Below are 27311 nucleotides of genomic sequence, written 5' to 3' on the forward strand. Positions count from 1 at the left end.
GCATCTGCCATTACAATGACACATTCCAACCTTTTGTTCTGGCTGAATAAAACCTTACTTGTTGCTATACTAGCTCAAAGAGGTACAGAAGGGATGGTGAGAGGAACATGGAGATCATATAAAGTGCCTGCAATTGAAAGTAGTGATGAAGCTGTGTTAATATAAGACAAAGTTGTTATAAGTGGTGTTTGTAATCCTAGAATCAGCGAAAAAGCTGATGTGCTTTTTAATGTAAAGAATTATTAGAATAAGGACTGATCGTACAGATATGTGTACACATGCTCGAGCATGCAAAGGGTAAGAAATTGTTAAAACATTTAAATTAGGCATGAAGGAATTAAAGTTGTTTACATCATTCACTGGAGCAGACAGAAGCTAGTGAGGAAAAACATTTACAAAGGTTTAATTGTGGAGTCTAGTATTTTGTGATCCTCTCCCAAAATGCCTGAGGCTGATAGAGCGGCTTACACATTCACATCATAAAGTGCTCACAACAGAAGGCAAACAGAAGAAAATGCTTCTAGTGTTCCTCACAGAATGTTCCTATCCATAATGCCTTGCCACTTTTGGTGCTGTGTTTTCCTTTGGGGGCATACTTTGAAGCAAAACAGTAAGCAGCAGACACCCAATGTTAAAAAAAAAATCTACAGCTGTACATAAAAAATTCTACCAAAAGAAATCTGCAAAGTATGCCCACTTCCTTCAGTTTTTTTAAACAATTCTTTTGAAAAATAAGCTATAATAACCTGTTGTGCACCAAAGGAAGAACCAGAAGACACATAGGTGCCCATGCGCATGACCATGCCAATGTGATTTTTCAGAGAGCTCGGTCATTTCCTTTGCCCTTTGTAGCATCTCTCTTGGTCTACAAAGTGCCAGTTCTCACCTACTGTTTGGTTTTTTCCCTAATTTTATTCAGCATTATTTTTATTCCTGCATACAAGTTCTCAGTATTTGTATTGTTGTTCAATGTACATTTCTAATAATGTTTTGGTTGTCACTGATTTCAAATCCCTTTATTCAATCTTGGAAAGTTGTCAATACAAATTGACAAGATAAACCACAGCAGTTCCTAGGAACAATTCCTGGGAGTTGCTAAAAACAGCTAAGCTTCCAGAATTGCTTCTTTCTTCTTATAAATGTGGCAAAAACTTATCAGTTTTCTATAATGGTCAATGGCTGCTCTAGTAGGCAGATCCCGGGTGTGCTTAGATTGAATGCTGCTTAGGAAAATTAACTAGGCAACAGCTATTTACATTTACTTTGGGAAGTGGATAGAATCCATGATGGATTTCAGTCCTTCCCATACCTGATAAGCACAGAATATCTGCTGTGGGTAGTCTGAGGTTCATATCCTGTTTTGCTAGGTTAGAACCAAGAGCCTCATTCTACTGGCATCACCTACCTCCAGTTTCAATAAGCACATCTAATAGTTCATCCATCTGCTGACTTTGAGTCATTTGCTGCAGCAAGAAAAAAAAAAGGAGATGAAATATGGAAGTGAAGAAATGGATTACATATTTTATTGTAAAAGAAATCACACTTAAGGAAATGAGATATCATAGTTCTGAAGTGTTTGTTGCTGCAATTAAAAATCTGACGTAACAAGCAAATTCCACATAAATATCAGCAGTTTTTAGTGCACAGGTGAGCAATCTGTGACTTCCAAGGCTTTAGGTGGTTTCCTGTGTCCCCCTCCCACTTTTTCTGGTCTTGGAGGCAGAGCTGATCATAACTGCTAAAAACTAGCAGTATCATTTTGACGGGGACCACATGAACAATGTAATGTGAACACTGAAAGGGTCAAAAAATAAGAAACCCCAGGGGAACCATTTTTGTATGACTTGGCCTCACTTTTCCTACAACCCTCAACCAACTCTATGAATGTTAAAATGTTAATAATAGTATTGCCCATGTGACCCAGGAGTTAATATGCCCTATGGTGCATTATTTAATGTCCCATTTTTCAAATATTAAACAAGAATGAAAACCCCTCCCTGGATTCCCTAAGATATTCAACCTCATCCTTTTCATAGTTACTAAGAAATAATTCCAGTGGATTTACAGTTCTTATTTATGTGGGTTGTAACCTCTCTGTGAGAGGGAGGGAGGGAGGGAGGGAGGGAGGGAGGGAGGGAGGGAGGGAGGAAGGAAAGAGTCTAGATGACTCAAGTGAATGCAATCCAGGACTATTTCACCTCTAATAAAAAAAATTGGCTTAATTCCTTGGTTTAAATTTTATTTTAATTCTGTAAATTGCAATGTCACACTATGACAAACTGGATCCAGAACAGCTAGATAACTAGATACCAGCATTACTATAAAGTCGGGGTTTGAAAGCTAGATGAAGTAAGAAGCCTTAAAGGACTGCAAAGGAATGGCTCCAATTATCTGTACTTCATTGACCAAATAAATTAAAGTTAATAATTCTGTAACTCCAGAGGAAGAATCACTTATCCTTTAGTAAATTCGCTGCTGCTAGCCCAGACTCAATGCTCAAGTTGAGCATGTGTCTCAGATTTTCAGGTTTGTCATTATTTGATTCCCCCCACTCTGCCTGGGCCACATAGATCAGGTGTTTTTAACCTGGGATTTGTGGATTCCTTCCTGATTTCCTCTGAATTGGAAAATATTACAATTTTATTTTTACTAGCTTGTACGTTGACAACAAAGTAATCTATGACCTCTAGACTGCAATAAAATTTCTTAACTTCAAGAAATCTCACTAGCTAAAAGTATTAAAACTAAAAAAGAATATTGTGTTATTAATTTAATGGATCAATAAAAACATATTTCTGTATCACATATTTAATAGTTTGATACCTGTATTTGAGCACAATTGGTTTCCTTTATATTATGCAGTTAATCCATGTATTTATTTTATGCATTCAAAATAAAAGGACTCCTTTATTTAAGGACCAGACTTTTAAAAATCCTTGCAACAGATTGTGTTTTGCGATGAAAGGGTACAATGCTAAAAACCACCTGTAGCCAAGCACAGCCCTAAAATACCATCATGGACCATTACCTGTTTTACAGCATCAGCATAAGGTGGAGGCTGTTTTCCCTCTGGGAGAGCAGTACTTGATTTACAAAAGCTGGCAGACAGAACGGAATACTTTGGGCCCCCTTGTGTCGGCACCTATATGGAAGCAAAATCAACAGTAGGAATCCAATCGAATCTCTGTTCCTTGGCACCTGCACCTGAGGTCCCCTAAACTGAAACATCTTACATATTGGTGTCAATCATAGTTTAATGCAACCCCAAGGAAAGAAAACAAATATGAACCCAGATCTTGCCAAAAATACTTTTTCCACCCTGATACAATCTTACTAAAGTGATGCAAGGAAAACTTTGCTTAGTTTTCACCCTCATGTAACCCATAAAACCAACTCCATTTCCAACTGATCCAAGGAAGACATTCAATAATGGAGGTTCTATTCGGTGCTGAAACAATGCCTGGAACCCATCTCACCAGTTTAAAAATATCTGCACTAACTCCCAATTTATTTTCAGACTGAACTCAAAGTGTCATGTTTATATTTTAAAGCCCCAAACAACCTGGGATCTGCCTATTTTGAGAGATTTTGTATACAGTTGTCCAAGTATTATAAGTATATCTACGCAGCTGTTTCTTTACATCTAACGTCACTGGAAATAGTGATGTGGTTATGGTTCCCTGACTTTCCCCCCAGAAATACTTCCTTTTAAAATAGGACTCTTATTACTGAATTGCTCGCACTGACTATTAAAAGGCCAATGAGTAAATTACAAAGGCAAAATATGTGTACTTTCTTACCAGAGTTGTGCACAAATGGCGGCTGGGGGGTTGTGGAGAACTGCTGCGTCCTTCTCCCTGATGGCTAGGAGACATGGAGAGAAGGTAATGGCTGTTTGGTGAGGGTGGAAGGCTGATATGTTGAGGACTCTTCGCTGCCTCTAGTGGAGAATGCTGAGGAGAGCACTGTGGGCTTAGGAATGTGGAGGAGAGCATGCCATTTTGTCCAGAAGGTTCCATGCAATGGCTATTTACAAGATGAGGCATCTGAGGTGTCCCACAGTTACTTAATGCCTCAGAATTGCTAGCCTTACCTTTCAAGGCAGCTTGCTTAGAGGCAAATGGGCAGCTGGACACCGCATTCTCCTGCTTGACTGGAAAGCCAAACACATGTGCTGGGGGCTGCTTATCTTCCAGTCCATGGCTTCTTTTGCGCTTCTGGAGCTGCATTCTCAACTCTTCCACTTGCCTCTGCTCCTGCTGCAATTTCCAAGTCAGCTCATTGATTACTTTTTGCTTTTCCACGAGCATTTTGTCTTTCTCTGTGTCAACTCTTTCGACATCATGCTGGATACCAACTCCGTTGATGCTTCCCACCAGGTTCTCCTCACAACCACCTTGCACAGGTGAGGGGTGCAAGACAAACTGAGGGGAAGACATTGGTCCTTCATTGAAACTGTCTGGCAAGGAGCCACTCACTGACAGGTCAGAGGAAGCTGGAGAGATGGGCGGAGTGGAACTAGTGCTGCCAAAATGGTAAAAGCCATTGGATAACAGACTGGTAGAAGACTGTGATGGATAACTGGAGAGAGAGCTTGTTGGGGTTACTGGGAAAGTGACAGTGGTTATTTCATTGAAAGAAGCCACTGAATTCCCACTGCACTCTTGAAAGGGTCTAAGACGTTCCATCAAGGCTGTTTTTGTACCTGATACAGGAAGCCCCCTTATTCGGAGTTGCTGTCTTAATTCTGACACCTGTGATAAAATGGCTTCATTAGTGTCAACCTCATTTTTTACTTTATTGTGTGTTTATTGTTGAAAAAGAAACTTGTTTTAATCACACTGTTTTAGCCAAACAAAAGCTAAATCTAGAATCATTTGTTCCGACTGAGAGATCTTATTACCTAGCCTTCAGAGAAACTGCTATTAACTGTTAACTCTAAATTGGGGAACCTTGTACAACCTTGTCATTTCCAATGGATTTCTATAATTTTGGAATTATTTGGAATAATCAAATCATAGTGTACAGTAATGAGTGAATTAAGAATGAATGCCTTTGTCTTACATATATTTGTCTAAATTCAGCCTGTGTTATTATTCATATATGTCAGGATGATTCTAATGCTGAGTTTCTAGATGTACATCAACCAATTTATGTAAAAGAAAAGCAGAATGTGGATCAAAGAAGTCATGTCAAGGTATTTTAGCTGAGGTAACCAGAATTCCGATAAGTTACCTTAGAATTCAAATAAGTTCATTGACTCTAAGACTGTGCAAAGATCTAGAGTCAAAATCAGGCATACTTTTTCCAGGAGTCACATATAAGCCCAAGAAAAGATAGCTCTGGAATATACTATAAGTTTCAGTTTCTGGTTCAGCCTTTGGCAAATGAGGGCCATTGCAATTGATTCAATAAACCATAATTAAACCTTCTACAACTTGCTGTGTCTTCCAACATTGTTAAACCATACTCTGCGCATAATACTCACTTTAAGGTCATCCAGATTGGAGGGGAGAGGACCTGGTTTGAGGGATGAAATGCAAGATGGCCCAGAAAAGGTTCCCTTCACTGGAGAAAGAGGATTATTGGTGATTGTCATAGGGGAAGAGCCTGAGATTTTAGGCTCATTCGGTTGTCTAAAGAAAACAGGAGTAACATTTGTTACTATGATATCTTCTTTTGTTTCTAAATCAATGTCAATTGTCAATATATCAGTTTTGATCCTAGTTTTATTATGCATTCACAATCATTTTTTTCCTGAGATTTCAGTACAAAATAGTAGTACTTTAGCAGAATTTCAAACAGAGAGTTGCTTTGGCCCACTACAGACTTGTAGTGCTCACCTTAAAACAGGAGTGTTGATTTTATTGAGGGCTGTATTCAGGGTTGTATTTGACCTCAAGTGGGATAGGGTGTGTGTGGCTAGGGGGCATGGCCAGCTCAACATCACTCGTGTTGGGGCGCCTGTGGTTGCCCAAGTGCTCTACCAATAAAAACAGGCTCCCGAGCTCCATTTTCAACTGCGACAGGCTCCTGCAACCCTCTGCCAGTGAAAATGGAGCTTTGTTTTTGCTGGCAGAGGCACCACAGATCAGTGCTTTGCTGTTTCCAGGGCGGCCTAGATTGAAGCATCCCGTGGGCTGGATCTTGAGCTTGACACCCCTGCGTTAAAAGGCTTATTCCAAGGTCTCCAAGCTACAGAAGAATTAATTCCTAGTCCTAAACCCCAAACTCTTCTCATTTCTTGTAGCACGGGCATCCAAACCCACTGGATATCTATTGATCCTTCATTTCCAGTGTGCAAATGAATGTAGTAGGAATATTTATAACATGCAAGTCTAATATTTAAAGAATGCTAATCAGCCATACCACCAAATGGTGGCATAGCTCTGTTATAAATGGTCACCCAGGAAGACAGAAAAACATTTCCACCAGCAACTCACTTTAGCTGAGAGGAATGTGATCCAGGATAATTGAACTGCTGCTGATGCCGATGCTGTTGTTGCTGGCTAAGGATCTGGAGCTGCAGGAAGAGCTGTTGTTGTTGCAGTAGCCTGGCGTAGGCAGAGTCCATGGGAGGAGGAGACTTCTCTGCCTTCTGGTCTGGTGGAATGTACTGGTGATATTTTAGCTTCTTCACTTTGGGCTTCATCTCCTTGGGTTTTTTGTGGCGATTCTTACCATCACTTGAAGATTTTGACTGTGTGTGTTCCATGCAAAAAAATATCAGGAAGGTCAGTTGGAACCCAGAGCTTTTGAAAGGCCTATCTAATTAACCCATTTCTTGCTAAGTTTGGATTCTCTGGAGGACTAGCCCTGATATTCAGTACCCACAAAAGCCTTTGAGCTTCAAATTAATGGGTGAGGAATATACAGTAAGAGAAACCTGATTCACTCTTCCTCCTTTTATATGCAGTTCAGCGCATAAAACAACTGGCACCATGTTCACATAATGTTAGGTGCAGGTTCCTTTCATATATTCTGATTTTCCACCTGCTGCCATTTAGGAGAACATGGAAAATAATTCAAAATGGCAATGGGACTCTTGCATTTTAGTGAAGGTATTTAAGCCTCCTTAAATAGCTAAATTGAACTTCCTAACTTAAATCTGTCTGCTTCATGAATGACAGCAGGGCAAAAAAGATGCATCTATATAACACTAACTGCCATCCCTGCCTTTCTGATCAATTACTCCACTTAATTAATTATGCAAAATTGCCTTAGTAGTCATATTTGTGGGCTATAATTTCAGAAATATTCCAGTGACTTTTAAAACCAGCATTTCTCTTTCAGAGCAACCATGGTTATGCTCTAGTTGGTCAACACTTGTCTCCTTTTATCTAAATTATGAAAGATACTAACATACCTTTACAGATGTAGTAATAGGAATAGGAGGTGTCTGCTGCCCATTGAGCTCTTTTGGACTTTCTGGGTGACTATTTTGCAGAGATGATGAATCAGTCATATCATTTTCAGAACTATGGGAATGGCCCTGAAACAAAAAAACAAAAAAGCATTGAAAATGCATGTGACAATTATGCCATCAAGGTAGATAGTTTCATGAAGATTGGTGCAGATAGGCATTTTATGAAAGTATATATCAGTGAGCTACACTAGGTGGATTGATAGCTGATTACCTTGCCTTTGTTCCATTTTTTTTAAATTGTAGTAAGGGCTCAATCTATATATGGGCTCAAGGGACATATCAAAATACAGAATAAAACATAATATATGACACAATAGAACTATATATAAAAGTGGAATATGAGAAACAGGTTAAATAAAAAGGATAAACTAAAGAATAAAATATTAGATCATTGAGACATCTCTACAATTTACCCCAATCAGACCCACATATGTAGATCCCAACTAAGCTGTTTTATTCAGATAAAGGGGTGTGTGGTATGTGATTTTTGAGTTCTGACCGCATATGAAATATGTAGTTCTAATATGAGGATCTTGTTTGTCTAATATGTGGTTCAAGATGCCAGTCTCTCTCTTTCTTATATAGTTGACACTCAAATCATATGTGTGTTATATATTCTATAGCTGGAGTTCTGCAAATACAAATATGTTCACTTTAAGGGACTTGATTAAACAGTCTGTGTTTAACTATTGTACCTCACAGATTGAATCTGATATGTGCAGGCTGAATCTATACATTATCTTACCTCCTTGAGGTATTCTTTTACTTGGTAATTCTCCATGCAGCATAACACATTGATTATGTATCAGTTTATAACTTCTTTGTACAATTAGGAAAATCCTTATGGGGAGTCATAGCAAAAGCAGCCTTGCATCAAAATTAAGCAATAAGTAGAGTAGGCAGATATGCATGACAACCCGTGAGAGTGATGAAGTATACTGTGAAAATCTGATCATCTTTTAGCTTGCATACGTTTACCAGTAAGTAAATCCATGTTGCCAAATGATTCACATATACAAGTGTACATACAAACAACATTTTTGGGATATTCACCATAATCAATACCTTTTGCAGATGACTTTGGATGGCCTGTTACACTATTCCTATAAGTAATATGTGTACTAAGACCAATCACATTTATCAGGCTGGTGTTATTAGGAAACCAAATGGAAGATTATTGGGCTCCCTGCCATAAGTGCTTGGAAAATGGAGATGCCCCATGCCAAGTACACTGTGTAACAAAGCTGTTGGAATGAAGAAGAGCAGTACTAGCCAAGAATATGTCGTGTTCAGGTTAACAGTGGCTTGGGATCCTTTGCAGGACACCTCCATGTTTTATGTAATCACGAAAGGCTGACCTTAAGGATGACTTCCTGCACAGGTTACAGTGCCCTTAGAGAATTTTGACATGTACTGCACCTTTACATGCATACCTTGTATTTGCCTTCTTCTGTGGGTTAGAATAGCTAATTCTGAATGCTATTTTAAAATGAAGGCAAATTACGAAAATATATAACAATGAGCCTGATGAGAAATATCCTTACTATATTGGTTGTAACATATCTTTTCTTCCCAAACCATACTTAAGAGTACTGATGGGAAAAATGACTACCATTTGTATACAGATATTAGCTGTGCACTGTCCCAAAGGAAGATAACATCTTCTTTGTGTTAAGCTCTACTCTTGGTGACTTCCTGGATGTTTCTGTGTGGTTTTCCTAGCAGCAATATGGAAGTACTTTGCCATTGCTTTTTCCCAGGATGTTTTTCCATTTTCTAGTCATCAACATCCTTGACATCCCGAGATAGAATCCCATCTGAATATTAATCAGATCTTTCCTTAGCCTTTTGAGATAATCCAAGACTGCCAACGAAGGCCATCAGCTATAAAGTAATTTGAGATGATGGGCCGGTAATTCAGCAAAATGGGCAAAAGAACTTCTCATGTAAGAAGTAATACATTATACAATCTAATTAATCCTTTCAATGAGACAGTAAATTGAATGGGATTTCAGTTCTCCTACTACTGAGCAAGACAAATTCCAAACTGTGATGTGATTGAGCATAATATTCACAACTCTCTGCAATCTAACCCGCAGTAGGTGATTAAAATATCTAAGAATAGCTTTGTCATATCATATCAGTTTTAATCTAGCAAGTAGAAGTAATTGTCAATCTGACAAGTAAACCATGACAACTCATGTTGCATAAAATGACAGTCTACTAACCCCTTCTTCTTAGCTAAACACAAACTCAGCTGAAATTCAAATATTAAAAATGCTTATTTGACCAAGTGTATATACTAGAACCTGTAGATTCTACCAAAATCAGAGCAAAGCAAATTTATAGCAGTTATATATCAATTTAACAATCTACCTTGCAACTGTTATACTGCATATGTTATAGTCACTTCATGAAATTTTCTTCTGAGTAAAACTGTTTTTGCTTTTGTTTAATCTGAGGCTTTCTAACACAGAGAAAATAAAAAACTGGCGTTACAAGTACAGTTTTTCCTCACACTAAATTGGAGAGGGGGAAATATTGCCTTCTGCTTGCACACCTTACATATTAAAATATATAATAAATAACCAAACAGAGAAATTACCATGATGACCATACTGATATGGAGATAAACCATTATGACCATGGTTTCAAAGAGATGAGAGACAGGAAACTGAGGGAAGTGTAATGGCAAGCTAATAACCATGTACTACTAACTCAGTCTTTCCTGGCTGTGGTTCTTACCAGGTGGCAAACCAGTCATCCCAAGCCTCTGTCATCACAGAGAAAGGGAAAGTGAGATCACTCTAGACTCATTATACTGTCAAAGCTTAGAACATTCCATGTCAACTGCACTACTGCAGTGTACAAAGCTGTTTATAGATTGGGTCAAACAATCCCAGGCTCATTTTTTTGTTAAGCTAGATATGATCCAGTTATTTTCCTCAAATTTGGAAAGAATTCCAATCATTTTCCAAGCTACGTTTGGGCCCTAGAATTCTTGCTAAAATGTATCCACCCATTTTACATACAACAGCAAATGTATTTTGGACTTTGGTTGGACTCCCCATCCCAGAACTTTTCTTTAAAACTGCTGTTCAAGATTTTCCCCAATTTTATCTAAACACTCTCTTAAAAACCTGCCTCTAGGGGTGAGAGGCAAAACATTTTTCTCACACAAGACTGCTGGGGCCAAAGATGCTTGCAAAGAATGACTTTCTTTAAAGAGGCAGGATACATATTCTTGAGGTACACTTCAAAACAGGTTCTAAGCTATGAAGTCACTCTAAGTCAAGGTTAACTATTACTGAACTTTCAAACCTCATTTTCTCAACCAGACCCCGTTATTATTATTTGGCTTTCACACAATTTAAGGATAATAAAAAAGTTATTTTTTAAAGTTTTTAAAAAAATAATAACTAGTTGTTATTGAATAGGATATGAGACGTGAAACATCTGCACCAAATATTATTTTACCTGACTTGTCCCAGACACTGAAGAAAATGTTGCTTCGGGTATTTTAATTCTTGCTGCCAATTCTGTAGACCCTTGAGAATCCTCACTTTTAACTTGCTCTGGGGACAGTCCATCATTGCTGCTATCTTCTTCAAAGGCAAAGGCATCTGAAGATTTAGTGAAGTTTCCTTGGGTACCTAGGAAGATAGATGAACTCAGTAATAGGTTATAATGACTTTGTTGTGAATGGCAATGGGTATCGAATGAATTTGCAAGGGAAAAAAATTGCAAGTGGGAAATGTTCATACTTGGTATTACAGTATATATAACATCAGCAGAGATTCATTATTTGGGAGGGGGCATGTTTCATTTTAACATTACAATGAAGACCATAAAACTGTGAATAATAAAGAACTTGAGTCTATGGGAACTGATTCAATTCAAAACCTTTATTGTCATTGTACATCATGTATACAACGAAATTGGTTTAGCCTCTACTAGTGCAGTCCATACAAGAATACAAGACAACATGAGTAATATAAAGAATAATCCTTATATAAGTAGTTAGGGGAAAAAACTAGTCATACGTTTCCATATGTATGTCATATTCTGGGCAACATGTCTATTACTCTGCTGTATGATCTTATATCATGGTATATACATATTACACACTACACTGGCACAGTGAAATTCATCATATTAATCTGTTTGTGGTGCTATATTGTGTTTAGGAGTCTGACAGTCCATGAATAAAAGCTGTTTTTAAAGCTGTTTGTTCAGCTGGCTGTACTTCTGTGTATTCTGCCCAATGGTAAAAGTGAAAAAGACACTGGCCAGGGTGTGAATCATTCCTAAGTATCTTTCTTACTCCGCTGAAACAATGAGACCTGGCAATGTCACCCAGTGGTTTTAGGGGGCAACCAATGGTTTATTGTGCCAAATTGATCCCTCTCTGTAGTGCCTTCCTGTCCATGGCTGTTAAACCAGCATACCATACTATGCAGAATGTGAGAACACTTTATATTATGGACCGATAGAAAGAAATCATCAGCCATTGTTCCAACTGATTTTTCCACAGGACTCTAAGGAAATGAAGTCTCTGTTGAGCCTTACTAACCACCAAGGACATGTTATCTTTTAAGGTGAGGTCTTGACTAATGAGCACTCCCAAGAATTTTAAAGAGGAAACCCTCGCCACACGCCCCCCCAACCCTCGATATACAGTGGGGCAGGTTCCTCTCTTTGTTTCTGAAAATCCAACACCATCTTCTTTGTCTTGCTAGTTTTTAGATGCAGGTTGTTTTTTTGAACACCATGTGGATACCTTTTGGACTTCTTCCCTGTATGCTGATTCATCCCCTCCAGTTATAAGACCCAGCATTGTTGTGTTGTCTGTAAACCTTATTATGATGTTGGGTCAATCAGAGGATATGCAGTCATGTGTATACAGTGAGTACAGGTAGGGGCTGAGCACGCAGCCCTGAGGAGCCTGTGAGGGATTAGTTTCCAAAGCCTTTAGTTGTCATTTGCCTTCTGTACAACATTTCTTGTCTTGTCCTTCCACTGATGTCAATGTATCTCTTGGCAGATCTGACTGAGTCAAATTTTTTGCAAGGCTCCATATGACTTTCCAAGTAAGCAGGAGTTCTTCTTTAGAGAACTTGCTTGACTGATAATGGAAGAAGTAGCTACAGTTGTCTCCTGTGACACAGGCTTTTCTGCTATCTGCAATCCTTGTGATCTCAATGAAGGGGCTTCTTGATGACACAGCTATAGCAATAGCAATAGTAATAGCAGTTAGACTTATATACCGCTTCATAGGGCTTTCAGCCCTCTCTGAGCAGTTTACAGAGTCAGCATATTGCCCCCCACAGTCTAGGTCCTCATTTCACCCACCTATGAAGGATGGAAGGGTGAGTCAACCTTGAGCGGTGAGATTTGAACTGCTGAACTGCAGATAGCAGTCAGCTGAAATGGCCTGCAGTACTGCACTCTAACCACTGCGCCACCTCGGCTCTTCTTAAGGCATGAGTACTGTGCAGTTGCTTCACTGATGAAAGGCCCATCCAGGAAAATCATAAAAGAGGCATTGCACAGCTCACAGCAAATTCTAGTGGCCAATGGGGTACAAAACTATGATCATCTGCACCAGCACAACCAACAGGATACTCTCCCAACATTGTGAAAGAGAATGCAGAGAAATCAGTATGAGTCATATGATGCAACTGAGATATTGCCACCATCATCAGCTGAGTAAATCACTGCAAAGAAGTCTGTTGCTACAGGAAATCCATATGAAGCCTCACAACCAGGCTGATCCACCAAAACCTACAGTAACTAGGAAGTACACTGCCCAGATGATCTACTTGTATCCTTAAAATTTTTACCATACATGTAAATTCTCACTTGCTCAGGATTCACTAAGCCTTCCATCCTTCCGAGGTTGGTAAAATGAAGACCCAGTTTGTTGGGGGCAATATGCTGACACTGTAAACCACTTCAAGAGGGCTGCAAAGCACTGGGAAGTCTAAGTGCTATTGCTATATAAATTTTAAATACAGCATGTATTACAAGAATGTGTGCAAAATGACTGCCCATTTTGCACACATCACAAAAACAAGATCGAAACTACATATAGGATGATTATGCATGTACCATATCAGGATCTCTATTAGCAAAGCTGCAATAACAAAGGCTTATCTAACTGTAAACCGTAATAAAACAAATCAAAATAAAATATAAATAACCAATCCCCCCCCGCCCCGCCAAAATAAATTCCAAGCACTCAAAATTAAGCAATGGTCAAACCACGATTATATTCAGTTGATGAAAACCATCACTGTAAGTTGATAAATAGAGATTGAGCTTTATAATTGCAAGAGAATACTTTATTTATTTCAGAGAAATACTTTGATCTGGCTGTAAAACTCAATGTATATTTCATCATCACATATATACAGATAAAATTATGCTGAATACACAAGCTATACACTTAGACTGCTGGAATTTCTAGCAAGTGATTTTTTTTAGCAGACCTTGTAGGCATATATTCAAGATATTTCTTAAAGCAATAAGGGCCATTATTTTCTATTCTAGGTTTTGGAAGTACATTTTCAATTTTAATGCAGGTATTATAATATACCATTTGCACACAATTTATTTTCATGTAAGTTGCTAAATCACTCCCATCAGTTCCTGTACAAAAGCTATACTGGATGTTGAAATCTCATACTGGATCAACACTGCAAAAATGGTGTGTCTAGGGCAAAATCTATATCTGATTTCATTTAATTTATATTTAACCTTAACTGCAACAAGATACAATTATTCTGTGATCACGTCATCAATTTCTTTTTTTGTAGACGAAATGATTGGACAGACATTTATCTGGAATGGTATAGGGTTTCCTGCATGAGCAGTGGGTTGGACTAGAAGACTTTCAAGAACTCTTCCAACTCTGTTATTCTGTATTGAAAATTACAATATGGAAGGGAAAGATAACAGATAACAGTAGACAGACGGAATCTGCAATATCACCTGAGTACCCCTGGAATAGCTGTGGATTGTCACTGAAGGTGAGTCAAGACAGGATTTCACCATGAGCTCAACACAAATTGGGTTCAACAAAATGAACTTTTGGAAGTTTCTGCCAACCATACACTAATCCAAGCAGCCTCGTTAGATTCAGATCCTTATTTCTCTTCCAGAATTTCACAGCTCTGAAGAATGCAACTGCTATCTATTTTTTCAGGACAAATTATTCCTCTCCTGTCAGTTTGTTTCTTAAAAATGGATAGAATTGCTGGCAAACATCATTCATCCTGGGAGAGAAAACGTATCCAAGGAAGTCCCCAAGACTGTGTTGCCCAATCTCTGGTCAACAAACATCAAAATTCTAAAATGCCCTCCCTTTTTTAAAAAAAATGTTGCAGTTTCCTTAGAGGAACACAACGAGGAGACTTTTTTGCCCTGTCGGTTTTGCTTCCTCAAGACTCAGTATGACTCCTGCCAGATGCTACTTCTCTGCCACTCAGCAGACTGGAGGAGTTCTGGAAAGTGTTCCTGTGCAATATCCCGTCATCTAGCAGGCAAAAGCGCTTGACCCTTGGCTTCTACTGATAAGTAAAGTGCTGGGAAAGACAGGCTCTATCACAAAGCCCCTGAAAGACTGGAAGACAGTGAAAGAAAAGAAGATTCCTTCTAGGCCCTGTAATCTTTGCAGGGCCGAGTCTGGCTTTGATCAAGTGTCTTCCTGCTTAGCTAGCAAGGAGATATGTTGGATATGGAGGGGACATGCCAATAAGGAATAAACCATTCAGGAATACTTAAGTTCTGGTTGCTCATCAACATACATCCATGCTCCTTCAGAGGAATCACTCTAAAGGCAACTCTAAAGGAGTTTCTCCATTATAGCGGAACGTGCCTTCCTCCTCTGATGTGCTGGGTACAAAAATGTACCTGAACCATTACCTATGAAAACCTGAACAGGTACCTATTAAAATTACCTTTGATGGCCTCTTTCACAGCTGAGTCAATAGGAATGATATTCTTCTCCACCAGCTCCAGAGGTCCTGGTCTAAGAGCAATTTTTTCATTCAGATTGTCTGCAAGACGGGCTCGTTTTAGTTTCATCTGACTAGCTTGAACGGATTCTTCTGCAGTTGAATCTGTCAAGTGGTGAAAATGATCAAGTCTTGTATCAAATGACTTTTTCTTTTCCTGCTTAGAAAAAAGCTCAACAAGCACTGCATGCTATACATCATGTCAGAACAATTTCTTTAAAGAGAAAATATTCAGGTTCCTTGACATGGATGCAATTGTAACAAAAAGCATTTGACCAGAACGCACTTGGCTTTCCCATTTTAGTAGAGCAGAGCAGAGCAGAATTCTTTATTGGCCAAATGTGATTGGATAGACAAAGAATTTGTCTCTGGTGTGTAAGCTTTCAGTGTCCATACAAGCAATAAGTGATAAATCATTATCATAGTCATTGTAAAAATGCATTCATTATCAATCATAAGATACAACACTTAGTGATAGTCATAGGATACTAAATAAGCAATCAACAAAAATCATAATAGGATACTAAGTAAACAATATAAATTGTAAGATACAAGTAACAAAGTTATAGTTAAAAGAAGATAAGATAGGTAATAGGAAAGACGAGAAGAAGAATAGAATGCATTATAAAATAATAATAATCTATAAAAATAATATAATGCATATTATAATAATAGAATACATATTATATCATATATAATATGCATTCTATTCTTCTTTTATAATATTATATAATTCTTCTATATTATTATTCTATAATCAATTATATTCTTCTTCTCATCTCCCCTATTACTTATCTTTTTATCTTCTTATAACTATAACTTTGTAGAATACATATTATATATAATGCAATGCAATGCTATGCTAATTATATTGTGTTGTGTATGTTATGTTATGTTGTTATGTTATGTTATGCTATGTTATAATCATAAAGTGATGTGTTTGTAGTCTAGTGTGATATGTCAACAAGGTCAGTCAGTAAATCATAACTTAATTGTGGAAAGGAAATCATGATTTCACACAATGGCTAGTGATTGACTCATTGATTGTTACTATCTATTAGAAATATTCACGCTATCATAAAGATTTATTCAACTGCATGGTTTATTTGCTTTATTACTGGCTTGTTCAACAAAGCATACTAGTCATATGCAGAAAATATAACTAGATTGACTACATTAGATAATTGGTATCTAACATCACAGAATGTAACGGTTGGAAAGGACTTTCTTTCAGGTATTACCTGTATATGGTTTCCAAAAAGTATTACCTGTATATGGTTTCCAAAAAGTATTACCTGTATATGGTTTCCAACTAATATTCTTTTCCATTCAAGTGAGCATTTCCCACAACGCTGCCTCTATCTCAGCAGACTAGGAATCATTAGGAGTGAGTTCTTGGTGTAAATTGACTAGAGTTAATGGGCATTATGGAAATCATGTCTGGATAAAATCATTTATATCCATTTTTTTTAAAACCTACATATCTTAAACTGAAAGGGAAATGCAAAACTTTTGGACTAGTGGATAAAAGGTACCATCCGTACGTGGAATGAAACATAGCTGGAGGGAGTATTAAGACTTAAGTTACTTATTAAATGGATTTTTACAATAGAGAGCATTTCAGCCAGTCTTACCTTGAACAATGTGCATATCAAGCAGTTCAGAATGCTCAGGTCTGTTTCGGATCTTGTGCTTAAAATAATCTTCAGTCTGTAGAACATAAGAGCAGAGATTGTTACCTCACTAGCTTAATTTAGGAGCCAAGGTGGTGCAGTGTTTAGAATGCAGTACTGCAGGTTACTTCTGCTGACTGCTGGCTGTCTACAATTTGGCAGTTCAAATCTCACCAGGCTCAAGGTTGATTCAGCCTTCGATCCTTCCGAGGTTGATAAAATGAGGACTCAGAGTGTTGGAGGAGATATGCTAATTCTAAACCGTTTGTAGAGGGCTGTAAAGCACTGTGAAACAGTATATAAGTCTAAGTGCTATTGCTATTAACTTAAGATATTAGGTATTTCCTTATAATGAGGAAACTGTACTATTTTAGTAGACACTCTCTGTTTTGCTCTAGACTTAAAACATGATCTGCTTACAACAATCTCTAATCTGAATACCAAACTTTTGCTAGTTAGATTTGGATCTGTTAAAATCTCCATTAATATCTCTTAGAACACAAATTACCGATAGCTGCATGAAATTTAGAACATGTATTAAATTCAAAACAGTTCAGTTCTTGTAACATAGACTGCAACTGCCTACAACATATACTTGGACTAAAGCAAATTCACTGACTTCATTTAAATAAATTTCAGGTGCTGTTTTTTAACCACTGCTGTATTTGTTTAAATTAATGTGATTAAACTAATGTTATTTCTGGAGATTCTCAGTCATCCAAACTAATGTTGTTTCAGGTCATGTGTGAAAAAAGGTTCATTCAGACCTCCCAGCAAACAACCATTCTCTAGCTACCTAAGAAATATACTACTACTGTAAATTTCTCACTCACTTTCAATTAAGAACCCAGTACTTTCAATAAAGGTTGAGAATGTATTTGTGAGTCTATTTTGGCTTTCCAAATGGATCCAGTTTAGGTCCTTTGACTCATATAATCCTTTTTTTCTTCTAGGCAATCAGCCAGTAGAAGCTTTGCAAGAGACAGTGAGATATTAACCTATGTCTGAACATACACAACACTTCAAAGATACTTCAGACTGCTTGAAGTCTCCCAAGCACATTAATTTTTCACAATGGGCTACAGATCCTTCTTTACATTAGCCATGACTTTTTGCAAGACACTCATGTAAAATAATGTAATCTCCCCCATCATCTTCTTGGCATCATTTTGAAACGAGTGGGTATATTTCTCCAGAACTGTAAAATGGAGCCAATCATTTGGTCCCCCTGCCTGCATGAGACCCAGTCACACTACTGTTCCATGAACAGAGAAATAACACATATAGCAATAGCAGTAGACTTATATACCACTTCATAGGCCTTTCAGGCCTCTCTAAGCGGTTTACAGAGAGTCAGCATATTGCCCCCAACAACAATCTGGGTCCTCATTTTACCCACCTCGGAAGGATGGAAGGCTGAGTCAACCCTGAGCCGGTGAGATTTGAACCGCTGACCTGCTGATCTAGCAGTAGCCTGCAGTGCTGCATTTAACCACTGCGCCACCTTGGCTCTTATAATATGCTGTGTTATAGTGGCTATAAGTATAAAGAGCTCTGGTGCTTAGAATGTAGCATGACAGGCTAACTTTGGAGATTGATCTGACCAGCTCAAGGTTGACTCAGCCTTCCAATCTTCTGAGATAAAATGAAGACCCAGATTGTTGGGGGCAATATGCTAACATTGTAAACCACACAGAGAGTGCTGTAAAACACTCTGGGGCAATATATATTACTATTGTAATTCCTAAGCATTTCAAACCAATGGACACTTCTAGGATCTTACAAAACTTCTCTATGCTATTGGCCACAACCTAGCAATATTTATGGTGGTCAAGGACTTTCCAGCCATTCTGTTATGTCCCATAAATTAGAAATATAGGCCACTGAACTACAGTCACAAACAAACAAAGCTTTTTTCAGTGGGATTATAGTTCTTATGCATTTTTTTTTAAAAAGGCCTAGTTGGTCTAGATCTCTTAAAAAGACACTGTTCCATGCAGACAAGGATCTCCATATTATCATATATCTGCAAAGAGAAATGGAATCTTGCCTGAATAAAATAAATATTTCTATCAGTTATATCACAAACAGTATGGAGTGGACATCATCCTATTGATATTGTTGGAGGACAGGTGATACTTTAGTCTTTGAAAATAGGAGAACCTACACCAGTTGGGAGCGGGAGAACAAGTTGAATCACCAGTAAACACAAGAAATCCTTAATTTCCAGATAATTTATTTGCAAGTGGGTAAAATTATTAGAATCCCAACCCTGCTGCAGTACTGGTGTTTCTATTATCCCACCCTGTGATCAACTACAGAACAAGTCAATCTGTTTTCATAATAGGAATCTGGCTTAACCAATAAGCCTACGTGTAGTAAGATAAATGTGATATTACACACACACACACACACACACACACACACACAGACACACACCCTTTTGTCATTTGCTCTTCCATTTTGGCTTTTCTTCTAGCTTTGATTTACAATGCCTAATCTCACAGCAAGGGCTGTTGATAACAAGAGCACCAGCTCAAAGGAGCCTTACACTGTCATAAGAACTAAAGAGCAATGTGGTACACAGCAAGCAAAGGTATCAAGGTTTCCTTCTGGGATTTCCCCACAACCCCTGTGGCTTGCGTGATCAAGTGTAGCTAACTTGAATACACTTTCCATCTTACAGAGTTCAAATATTCATTTTCCTATGGCTATGTGCCAATGCCTAAGCTGAACATCCCATCACTGTATTTAGCACAGTTGCCTTCATTGAAATATGTCATTAAGCTTTTTTTTTTCAGCCACAGCTTCGCAGAGGGATTCTCTGAGTCCTAAAAAGATTGTTATCCAGAGGGATGCCATCACCATCTACCCACTCAAATCCCTCCCCAATGTTACCTTAGTTTTCTCCAAGCTCTTCTTTTGCTCATGGAAGGGAGAAGGGCTTTTCAGTGCTGCAAACAGAAATAGAGAGAAGCCCAGTGAGCCTAACCTGTATAGAGCATACTTACATTCAGCTTCACATTCTTCATAATAATAACAATAATAGTCACAACAGTAACACTAACATTTGCAATCTTATAGAAATCATTCATCTTTATCATAGATTGGGTGGTGGCATGAAAAATGGTGGAGGGTGGAGCTGAGCAAAGAGACAGATGTCATCTAAGCAGGAGACTCTCTTGTGGTGGATATCTTGGTGTGAAGAAGGCTAACACAAAAGCACAGGATCTGGGCATTTTCTCTGAAACAGTCTAAGAAATGCATTCATAATCTTGCATATTAATTCTAAATACTGTTACATGAGGTCATGCTTCTCAGATTGTGGTGGAGAATTCAGCATGATCAGTCGGAGAAGATCTAGCTGTAAACTGGACTGCGAATGAATGTCTCCCTTTAGCAACACTTGAGCTATATATCATCAGCACTTAAGAAATCAATAAAAGGAAAACCCCATTTTATTTTATCTTTTTTTTTAAGTTTAGAGAGCTACTAGTTATCCATTAAATTCCAATTTTTCCAATTGTGTTTCTTTCATGAACCATTTTAGAATACTTATTTTAGCAGGCAGTTAAAAACCATCTTAAAAAGCCAGCAACAAAATATAGGAGGGGGAAATGCCAAATTATTGTAATGAGGGGGGGGTGTAGCTTGCATAGCCTCTTGGGACCATCAGGTTGTCCAGAATCAATGGAAAAGGGTGCATTTGGGCAATGTTCTTTTGAAAACATTTTGTGTGCCAGCAGTGAACAGCAGCTACATATTTACTCAGGAGAAGAGACAGGGAAATTGTACTGCGTGAGGCGAAAGCTGCTTCCTCAATTTTTGAGTATCCAATCATTTCATTTTCTCTACAGGTCCTTCACATGGAATCCAATTCCGATTATGCAATAATGCAGGTTTTCCCCATCTTTGGCAACTTTAACAGCCTGGACTTCAATTCCCCCTGCAGGCTGGGGGATTTTGGGCATTGAAGTCTACATCTCTTGAAGTTGCCAAGGTTGAAAAACACTGCTATAGTATGAAATAATACTAAAGCTAGTGTAAGTCACTTGGAATGCTGGAACAAACAAAAAAGTGGAGTATAAATTCAAGAATATATTTTGAAAATAAATTATTTGCTGGCAAGGGGCACTTCAAAAATATCTGCTTTTCCATCTCCCGTGTCTTCTGATTTTTCATAATATAAAATATTTTGCTTGCTTCTGATTCCCCCTACATCTACTCTTGCTTGAAACTCTTCTTGCATGTCCCGTAGCCTAGGAAAAATGACGCAGGGGTAAAATTGACCTGAGTTAACAGGCAATAGGCCAGCTCTAATTGTCTGTTTGCTTCCAAACAAGCTACAGTAAAAAGAAAAAGTTCCCTTTTGTTTTGCATGGAACCAGCCAGTGTGTTTTGGGGTTTGTATGTGTGTGTTTTTTCATAGTTTAACTTTTTTTTAAATTTGTAAAGAGCTGTGGGACAATTAAGATCCCATTTCACTTAACCAGGCAGACAAGCCAGCATGCAGAGTTTCAGCTCGTTGTATTCACACCTTTCCTTTGGTCCTTTTTTGTGCTGGGAAAGGAACTATACTGAAATGGACGTTCACACAAACAATGAGATAGAGAGAGGCCTTATGCAACTGCAAGTGCCTGAATATAAGGTTTAATCAGCAGGGAGTTTGTTTTATGCCAGATCTGACACTTATCCTTAATCTAGTAATCTCATTGGAGTTAGAGAAAATAAGAGGGAGGGAGGGAGAGAGAGAGAGAGAGAGAGAAAGAGAGAGAGAAAGAGAGAGAGAATTCCCCATTGTCATTTTTTTTTAAAAAATCCTTTCAAAATGAGAAAATAGAAGGCAGGAATCTTCTTTTGCAAAATCTTAAACTTGACAAACTATGCTGACTAGAAGCTAAATAAATACTGATCAAGTGGTCCAATCTGGCTCTTTGAAACATCAGTGAATTTTTCATAAGGAAATCTTTCTTCCCCATAAACTTGTTTTTGGAACTGTTTTTCATCAAGTGGGAGGCTGCTCCGTATTTTAAGAGGCTTAGAGAAGATCTGTTGGCACATAAGTCTTGACTGACTTCAATCTCATTTTGGGGGCCATTTCTAAGCCTCCTTTTATTATAGGTTAAATAGTAAAACTTCCTACTATCCAAAGCTATACAAAAGCTTCTAGATCTAGAGCTTTATTTCATTAATTGAAGTGTGGCCCAAAAGAAAGTTTGCAGACACAATTCAGGACCCTGTTTTAGTAAGTGTCAAATTATTGTTTGCTTTCTTTGCACAATTTCATAAGGCATTCAGCCAAGCTGTGCAATAAGAAAATCACAGATGATACTTTTTTTAATTTCACAAGCATTTTTTTTTACGTTTGTTCCCTATCCCCCAAATAATAAGAGAGTAAAAACTGCTCTTAATTAATGATTTATACAATTTTCACGTGCCAGTTATGGCTTCTCTGCTTCAAATGAAATTTGTTGTCGGAGAAGTGAGTCGTTCTGCATTGATGTATTGGGCAAGCTAATTTATTATTTATCCCCCAGATTTAAGAGAACCCAGGTGATATATGCCTCCAATATACACTCAAACACAAACAGCAACTCCACAAAAACTAAACAAAAAGAAAAAAGAATGAAATAAAAAATAGTATAGAACCTCTTCTAATGCCACAGTTAACAGTTGAAGGAAGATTTGTGAGAAAAGGCAGAATAGGCTGTAAAAAGGATCAGTGCCAACTTCACTGATCTAAAATTCTTCCTCCTTTGAGATGTTCTAGAACGAATATGCCTGTCCTGATGTGTGATCTGAACTAAGGAGGTGATGAAAATGCTTTGAAGAATAGAATTCAGGAAAATACATTTTAAAAAACAAACTCTACCAATGAATCAAATAACGGCAATAATTAAATTGTTATGTTCAGTAATCAGTTTCTCCTGTGTGACGTTGCAAGGAATATAGAAAGAAAAATCACAGAGAAAAACAGAGCATTTATATAAAGTAAATACTGACAAAAAATAAGGAAGAAGGCTGAATATTATGGCTGATACTTCTGCTCTTCCTCTATGTGGTTTTTCCAAGAATCTCCTATCCAAATTCATACTATTTAGCATACTATTTATTGCCTCAGCAGCTATTTCTGGCCATTTTTGGTCACTATTTCCCTGCCTATTCTATAGAAATCATCACTGAATGAAGAATGAGAATGAGCGAATGATCAGATTAAAAGGCAATTGACAACACTTGCCATAATAGATGACTACTATTTAAAATGGACTACTGCAAAGGCTGTTTCAGATTTTTCCTTATCCACTTTTTTTGCAGAAAAAACAAACAGTGGCCAAAGACATGTAGCACAAATCCATTTATCTTATATATGGCTTGCTGAATTTAACAAAACCCATGCCTTATTTCATGGTTGCTCTTCTATCTGCTTTTTTAAAACCTAGGTGAATAAATCCATTGCTCTACAGTGGATGTGAAGAATACTGTCAAGCTTTGTCTTCTAGAAGAAGATACATTTTGCATTATGAAGAACAGGGAGATAAAGGCTTATCCCTCGATATGGTGAATGTTGGAAGGTGGTACAGATCTGTTTGCCTGACAGCATAACCTACAACTATTATTCTTGCTTCTAGTTCCCCGTCACTTTCTTCCTTCTTCTCTTTGTGACCAAAAATGCCTTTCAGGAGGTAAACTAGAACTTTTATGGAGTGTCAAAGCATCCTTTGACAGTTGGCAAACACCAATGACACCTCATTTTTGTAGAACATGCCAGCTTGGCCTGATAGCGGGATAGGAATAAAACTGTCAAGAACTTTGGGCCACGCAATTACATAAACAGTCCGTGAGATCCACTCAGAAGTGATTACATGCTGTACCTGTCCTACAGAGGCTGAAATGCCCTATGAAACTGCCAAGCTGCTGCATGCGCTATTTGCAGGGAAGTGACAGATGATCCATGCCAAATACATAGAACCATTGGCAAGTTGTGACTCAAGAGGAAAGCAATAGCAGAGTTAACAGCCACATGCTAAACCCAACGGATTTTGCAGAAATGGTGTGTGTGGCTAAGAGTTAGGGTGATCCAGCAGATAGAGTGTTTGGGCTGGGAGACCTGGATTCAGATCCTAGTTTGACCATGGACTCACTGGGTGGCCTTGGGCAAGGTGTTATCTCTCTCAGTCTCAGTTTCCCCATCTGCAAAAAATTGGAATAATCATGACCTAATGACCTACCTTAGAGGGGTTGTTTTGCAAGGCATCCCAAACCTGGCAACAAATTAATACAATCTAGTCTACCACACTTATACCACCACCCTCCAATGGGCTCTTTAGAATTCTTAGAAAAGTACAAGTTAAAGTTTTATACCTTATTTTCATTATTACAGCAGCAATAGCTCTTGGCAATTAAAAAAATATTCCAAGCACTATTTCCAGGGAAATTCCTTCTACTTGCTTATCATCTCAGCAGAAAATAGGAGTACAACTCCTCTCAGGATGAGGAGCAGAGAAAAAAGTTCTTTCTACGGCATCCAATCTGGGTCGGTCACTGGAACCAGAGGTTTTATCTTCTGAAGCCCATCCTCAGGGAGCTTCTCTATGTGCTCTGAGTTGTTCTGTGCATTGGTGGCTGGCTATTGGGTTGTTGATAGCCAGCCATCAACTCCCCCCCCCCCAATATACATCTAAGAAGCTACACAATAGCCACCATACAAATATCACACATAAAACAGCCCAAGCAAAACAGAAACGTTTCCTGAGGATGGGATCCAACATTTGGAAGGCAAAACCTTTGGTCCTGGTGACTGATTCAGATTGAATCCTGGACTAGTATTCTGGGACACATATATTCACCTTCTTTGGGAAACATCTTTCTTTACAGTACTCCTTTTTGAACACTCCCATTAGAAAAAATGGATTCCTCCAAGGGTACTGCATAGCATTAGACTGGAGATGCTAAAGCAGTGCACCTGTAGAGGCCATGTCCTGCTCTGAAGCAATAATTATTCTAACGAAATACTCCAGAGACTGGGTTGAGAGAGCAGGGGAATGGTGGAGGGGACAGGGCAGACCTCAACCAAGTCTGCCTGGATACACTATAGGTAGGGAGAACAAAACAAAGTACTTACGTGGCATGATGCCTTGGCTGGCAAGCTGCTCTCGGCTTCTTCGCTGCTGTAACCGCAACTGTAAAACTAGGAGAGAGTGCACCTTTCAGAAGTGAACTCTAAGTTCTGCCCAAATAACCGCAAACCTTTCATTTGTTCAGATTTTCCACACTACAACTACAAAGGAAGAGTTCTGGACTGGATCACCCGCAAGAAAGAATCGCCCTTATTCCAACAGCTTTGTCTTATTACTGAAATGCACTTTTTTTTCTTATTCTCTAAAACTAAACCAATTAACCTGAGGTTTGGTCAAAGGATCCTTTCTCCACCTTCTCCCCCTTCCACTCTCCCATATGCAAAGGTTAATAATTTTATAACACAGCAGCAAGACTGGAGCTGTGGCAAATTTGACTAGGCTGACAAAAATATTGAGCTTTTGTTATTTTAATAAATGTATAATGCTTTCGTTTTGATTTGTAGAGTTCTCTTTCATGTTAGGCAGGGATGGAAAAAACAAAATATTTTCACAAGTTTACAAAAGAAAAGTAGGACAGCTACAAAATTACATTATTTCACATATGGAATATGTGGCCAAACAGATACCCTTGGTGCTCTGTTGAACTACAAGAAGAAGCAAAAAAATTGGGAAAAGACCCGAATAGGGCCATATCTAAGAACCAAAAAGTAAGGTTTGGGATAGTAAAGTAAAGGAATGGGATAACTTTGATCTGTAAGATAAGAACATGAAGAATGACAAGAGAATGCAAGCAATAGCTATTCTTTCTCTGCCAGAGCATGAATGGTATTATTAGACTGAAATTCTAACTACATCAAATTAAATTGAAAGATAACATAATATGCTGTGCATGTGTCTTATTTAGAAATCAGTAAGTTTTATTCCCAGGTAAGTGAGATGGCAGCCTTAAGCTATAAGTGAAGGATGCTATGAAAAGGAATCTTCTTCTTTCCATTGTTTTGTTTTTTGGGGCTTTTGAAGAAAAATAATGGATGTAGTAAAAATGAGAGGCAGTCTAGGAATGTATGGACAATCTTACAGAGAAGCCTGCCTGTGACTATAAATAATTGATTAATCTTGAAACTTCTGACATTTAAGTCACTAGATTTGTTTCCAAATTGAAAATCAAGTTCAATAGCATTTTGGACCTGACATTTTAAAACTTAGGAGAAATGAAAGCTGCAGACCAGAGAGAATGTTAAGCGAATAAATCATATTTTGTCTACTACAGGAAGATGTGATACACTCAGCCATTTGTCAAAGAAACAAGTCAAGAATCAATTTACATATTACAAATATTATGCAGAAATCTTTCAAAATTGCTCAACATATTGATAGGTCTGTACCAGGGGTGAAATTCAGCAGGTTCTGACAGGCTCTGGAGAACCAGTAGCAGAAACTTTGAGTAGTTCGGAGAACTGGAAAATACTACCTCTGACTGGGCCCAGAGTGGGGTGGGAAGGGAGATTTTACAGCATCCTTTTCCTGGAGCGGGGTGGGAATGAAGATTTTACAGTATCCTTCCCGTGCCTTGCTCACCAAGCCACACCCACAGGACCGGTAGTAAAAAAGAAATTAATTTCACCACTGATCTGTACTTATTTGCAATCCAAAACATAGTCACTAGCGAGTAAGCCTGGCAAAGGGCAGTAGGAGTCAACATCCCCAAAGCTGCAACAGAAGATGAACCAACCAAGACTAGCAAAGAATGAATCTATCAACCCCTCCCATTCCTATTGGAACACTTTCAAACATCTTATATTCTTTCCATCCTGTTGATGAAAAAATCAGCAGGGAAAATTCTTATCCAAAACTCAGTAGAATAAAATCTTGCCAATTTGTATTGACCAAATACAATTTAGTCAAGTAAAAGTGAAGTATTCAAAGCCTTTGCCACCTCACTTTCTTTTACATTAGATTTTCCCCCCAAATCTTTCTTTTCTCTATATCAAGAAATCTGAGATTACAGTATTGATAAGATGTTATAACAGAAAGAAAGTGAGTAGATAGAGCTGCCATGGTGAATAATTTCATTTCCCCCTTAGATTCATCTCAGCATATACTCATCTGAAGACAA

The 27311-nt window shown here is 38.1% G+C and overlaps 1 protein-coding gene across 1 annotated transcript in view; it reads right to left on the reverse strand.

The window, feature by feature from the left end:
• MYOCD (myocardin) overlaps nucleotides 1-27311 on the reverse strand; it is a 119020-nt gene that overhangs the window by 4293 nt on the left and 87416 nt on the right. The window contains exons 2-12 of the mRNA XM_032208532.1: nucleotides 25240-25305; nucleotides 20016-20071; nucleotides 17079-17154; nucleotides 15388-15549; nucleotides 10904-11079; nucleotides 7367-7492; nucleotides 6444-6700; nucleotides 5489-5636; nucleotides 3801-4754; nucleotides 3029-3142; nucleotides 1406-1463 (exon numbers count right to left, since the gene is read on the reverse strand). Of these exons, the coding sequence (XP_032064423.1) occupies nucleotides 1406-1463; nucleotides 3029-3142; nucleotides 3801-4754; nucleotides 5489-5636; nucleotides 6444-6700; nucleotides 7367-7492; nucleotides 10904-11079; nucleotides 15388-15549; nucleotides 17079-17154; nucleotides 20016-20071; nucleotides 25240-25246 (2134 nt within the window). The 5' untranslated portion in view covers nucleotides 25247-25305. The remainder of the gene's footprint in view (nucleotides 1-1405; nucleotides 1464-3028; nucleotides 3143-3800; nucleotides 4755-5488; nucleotides 5637-6443; nucleotides 6701-7366; nucleotides 7493-10903; nucleotides 11080-15387; nucleotides 15550-17078; nucleotides 17155-20015; nucleotides 20072-25239; nucleotides 25306-27311) is intronic.

The sequence above is a fragment of the Thamnophis elegans genome, chromosome 2 (genome assembly GCF_009769535.1).
Source record: "Thamnophis elegans isolate rThaEle1 chromosome 2, rThaEle1.pri, whole genome shotgun sequence".
In the NCBI taxonomy this organism is placed as follows: Eukaryota; Metazoa; Chordata; class Lepidosauria; order Squamata; family Colubridae; genus Thamnophis; species Thamnophis elegans.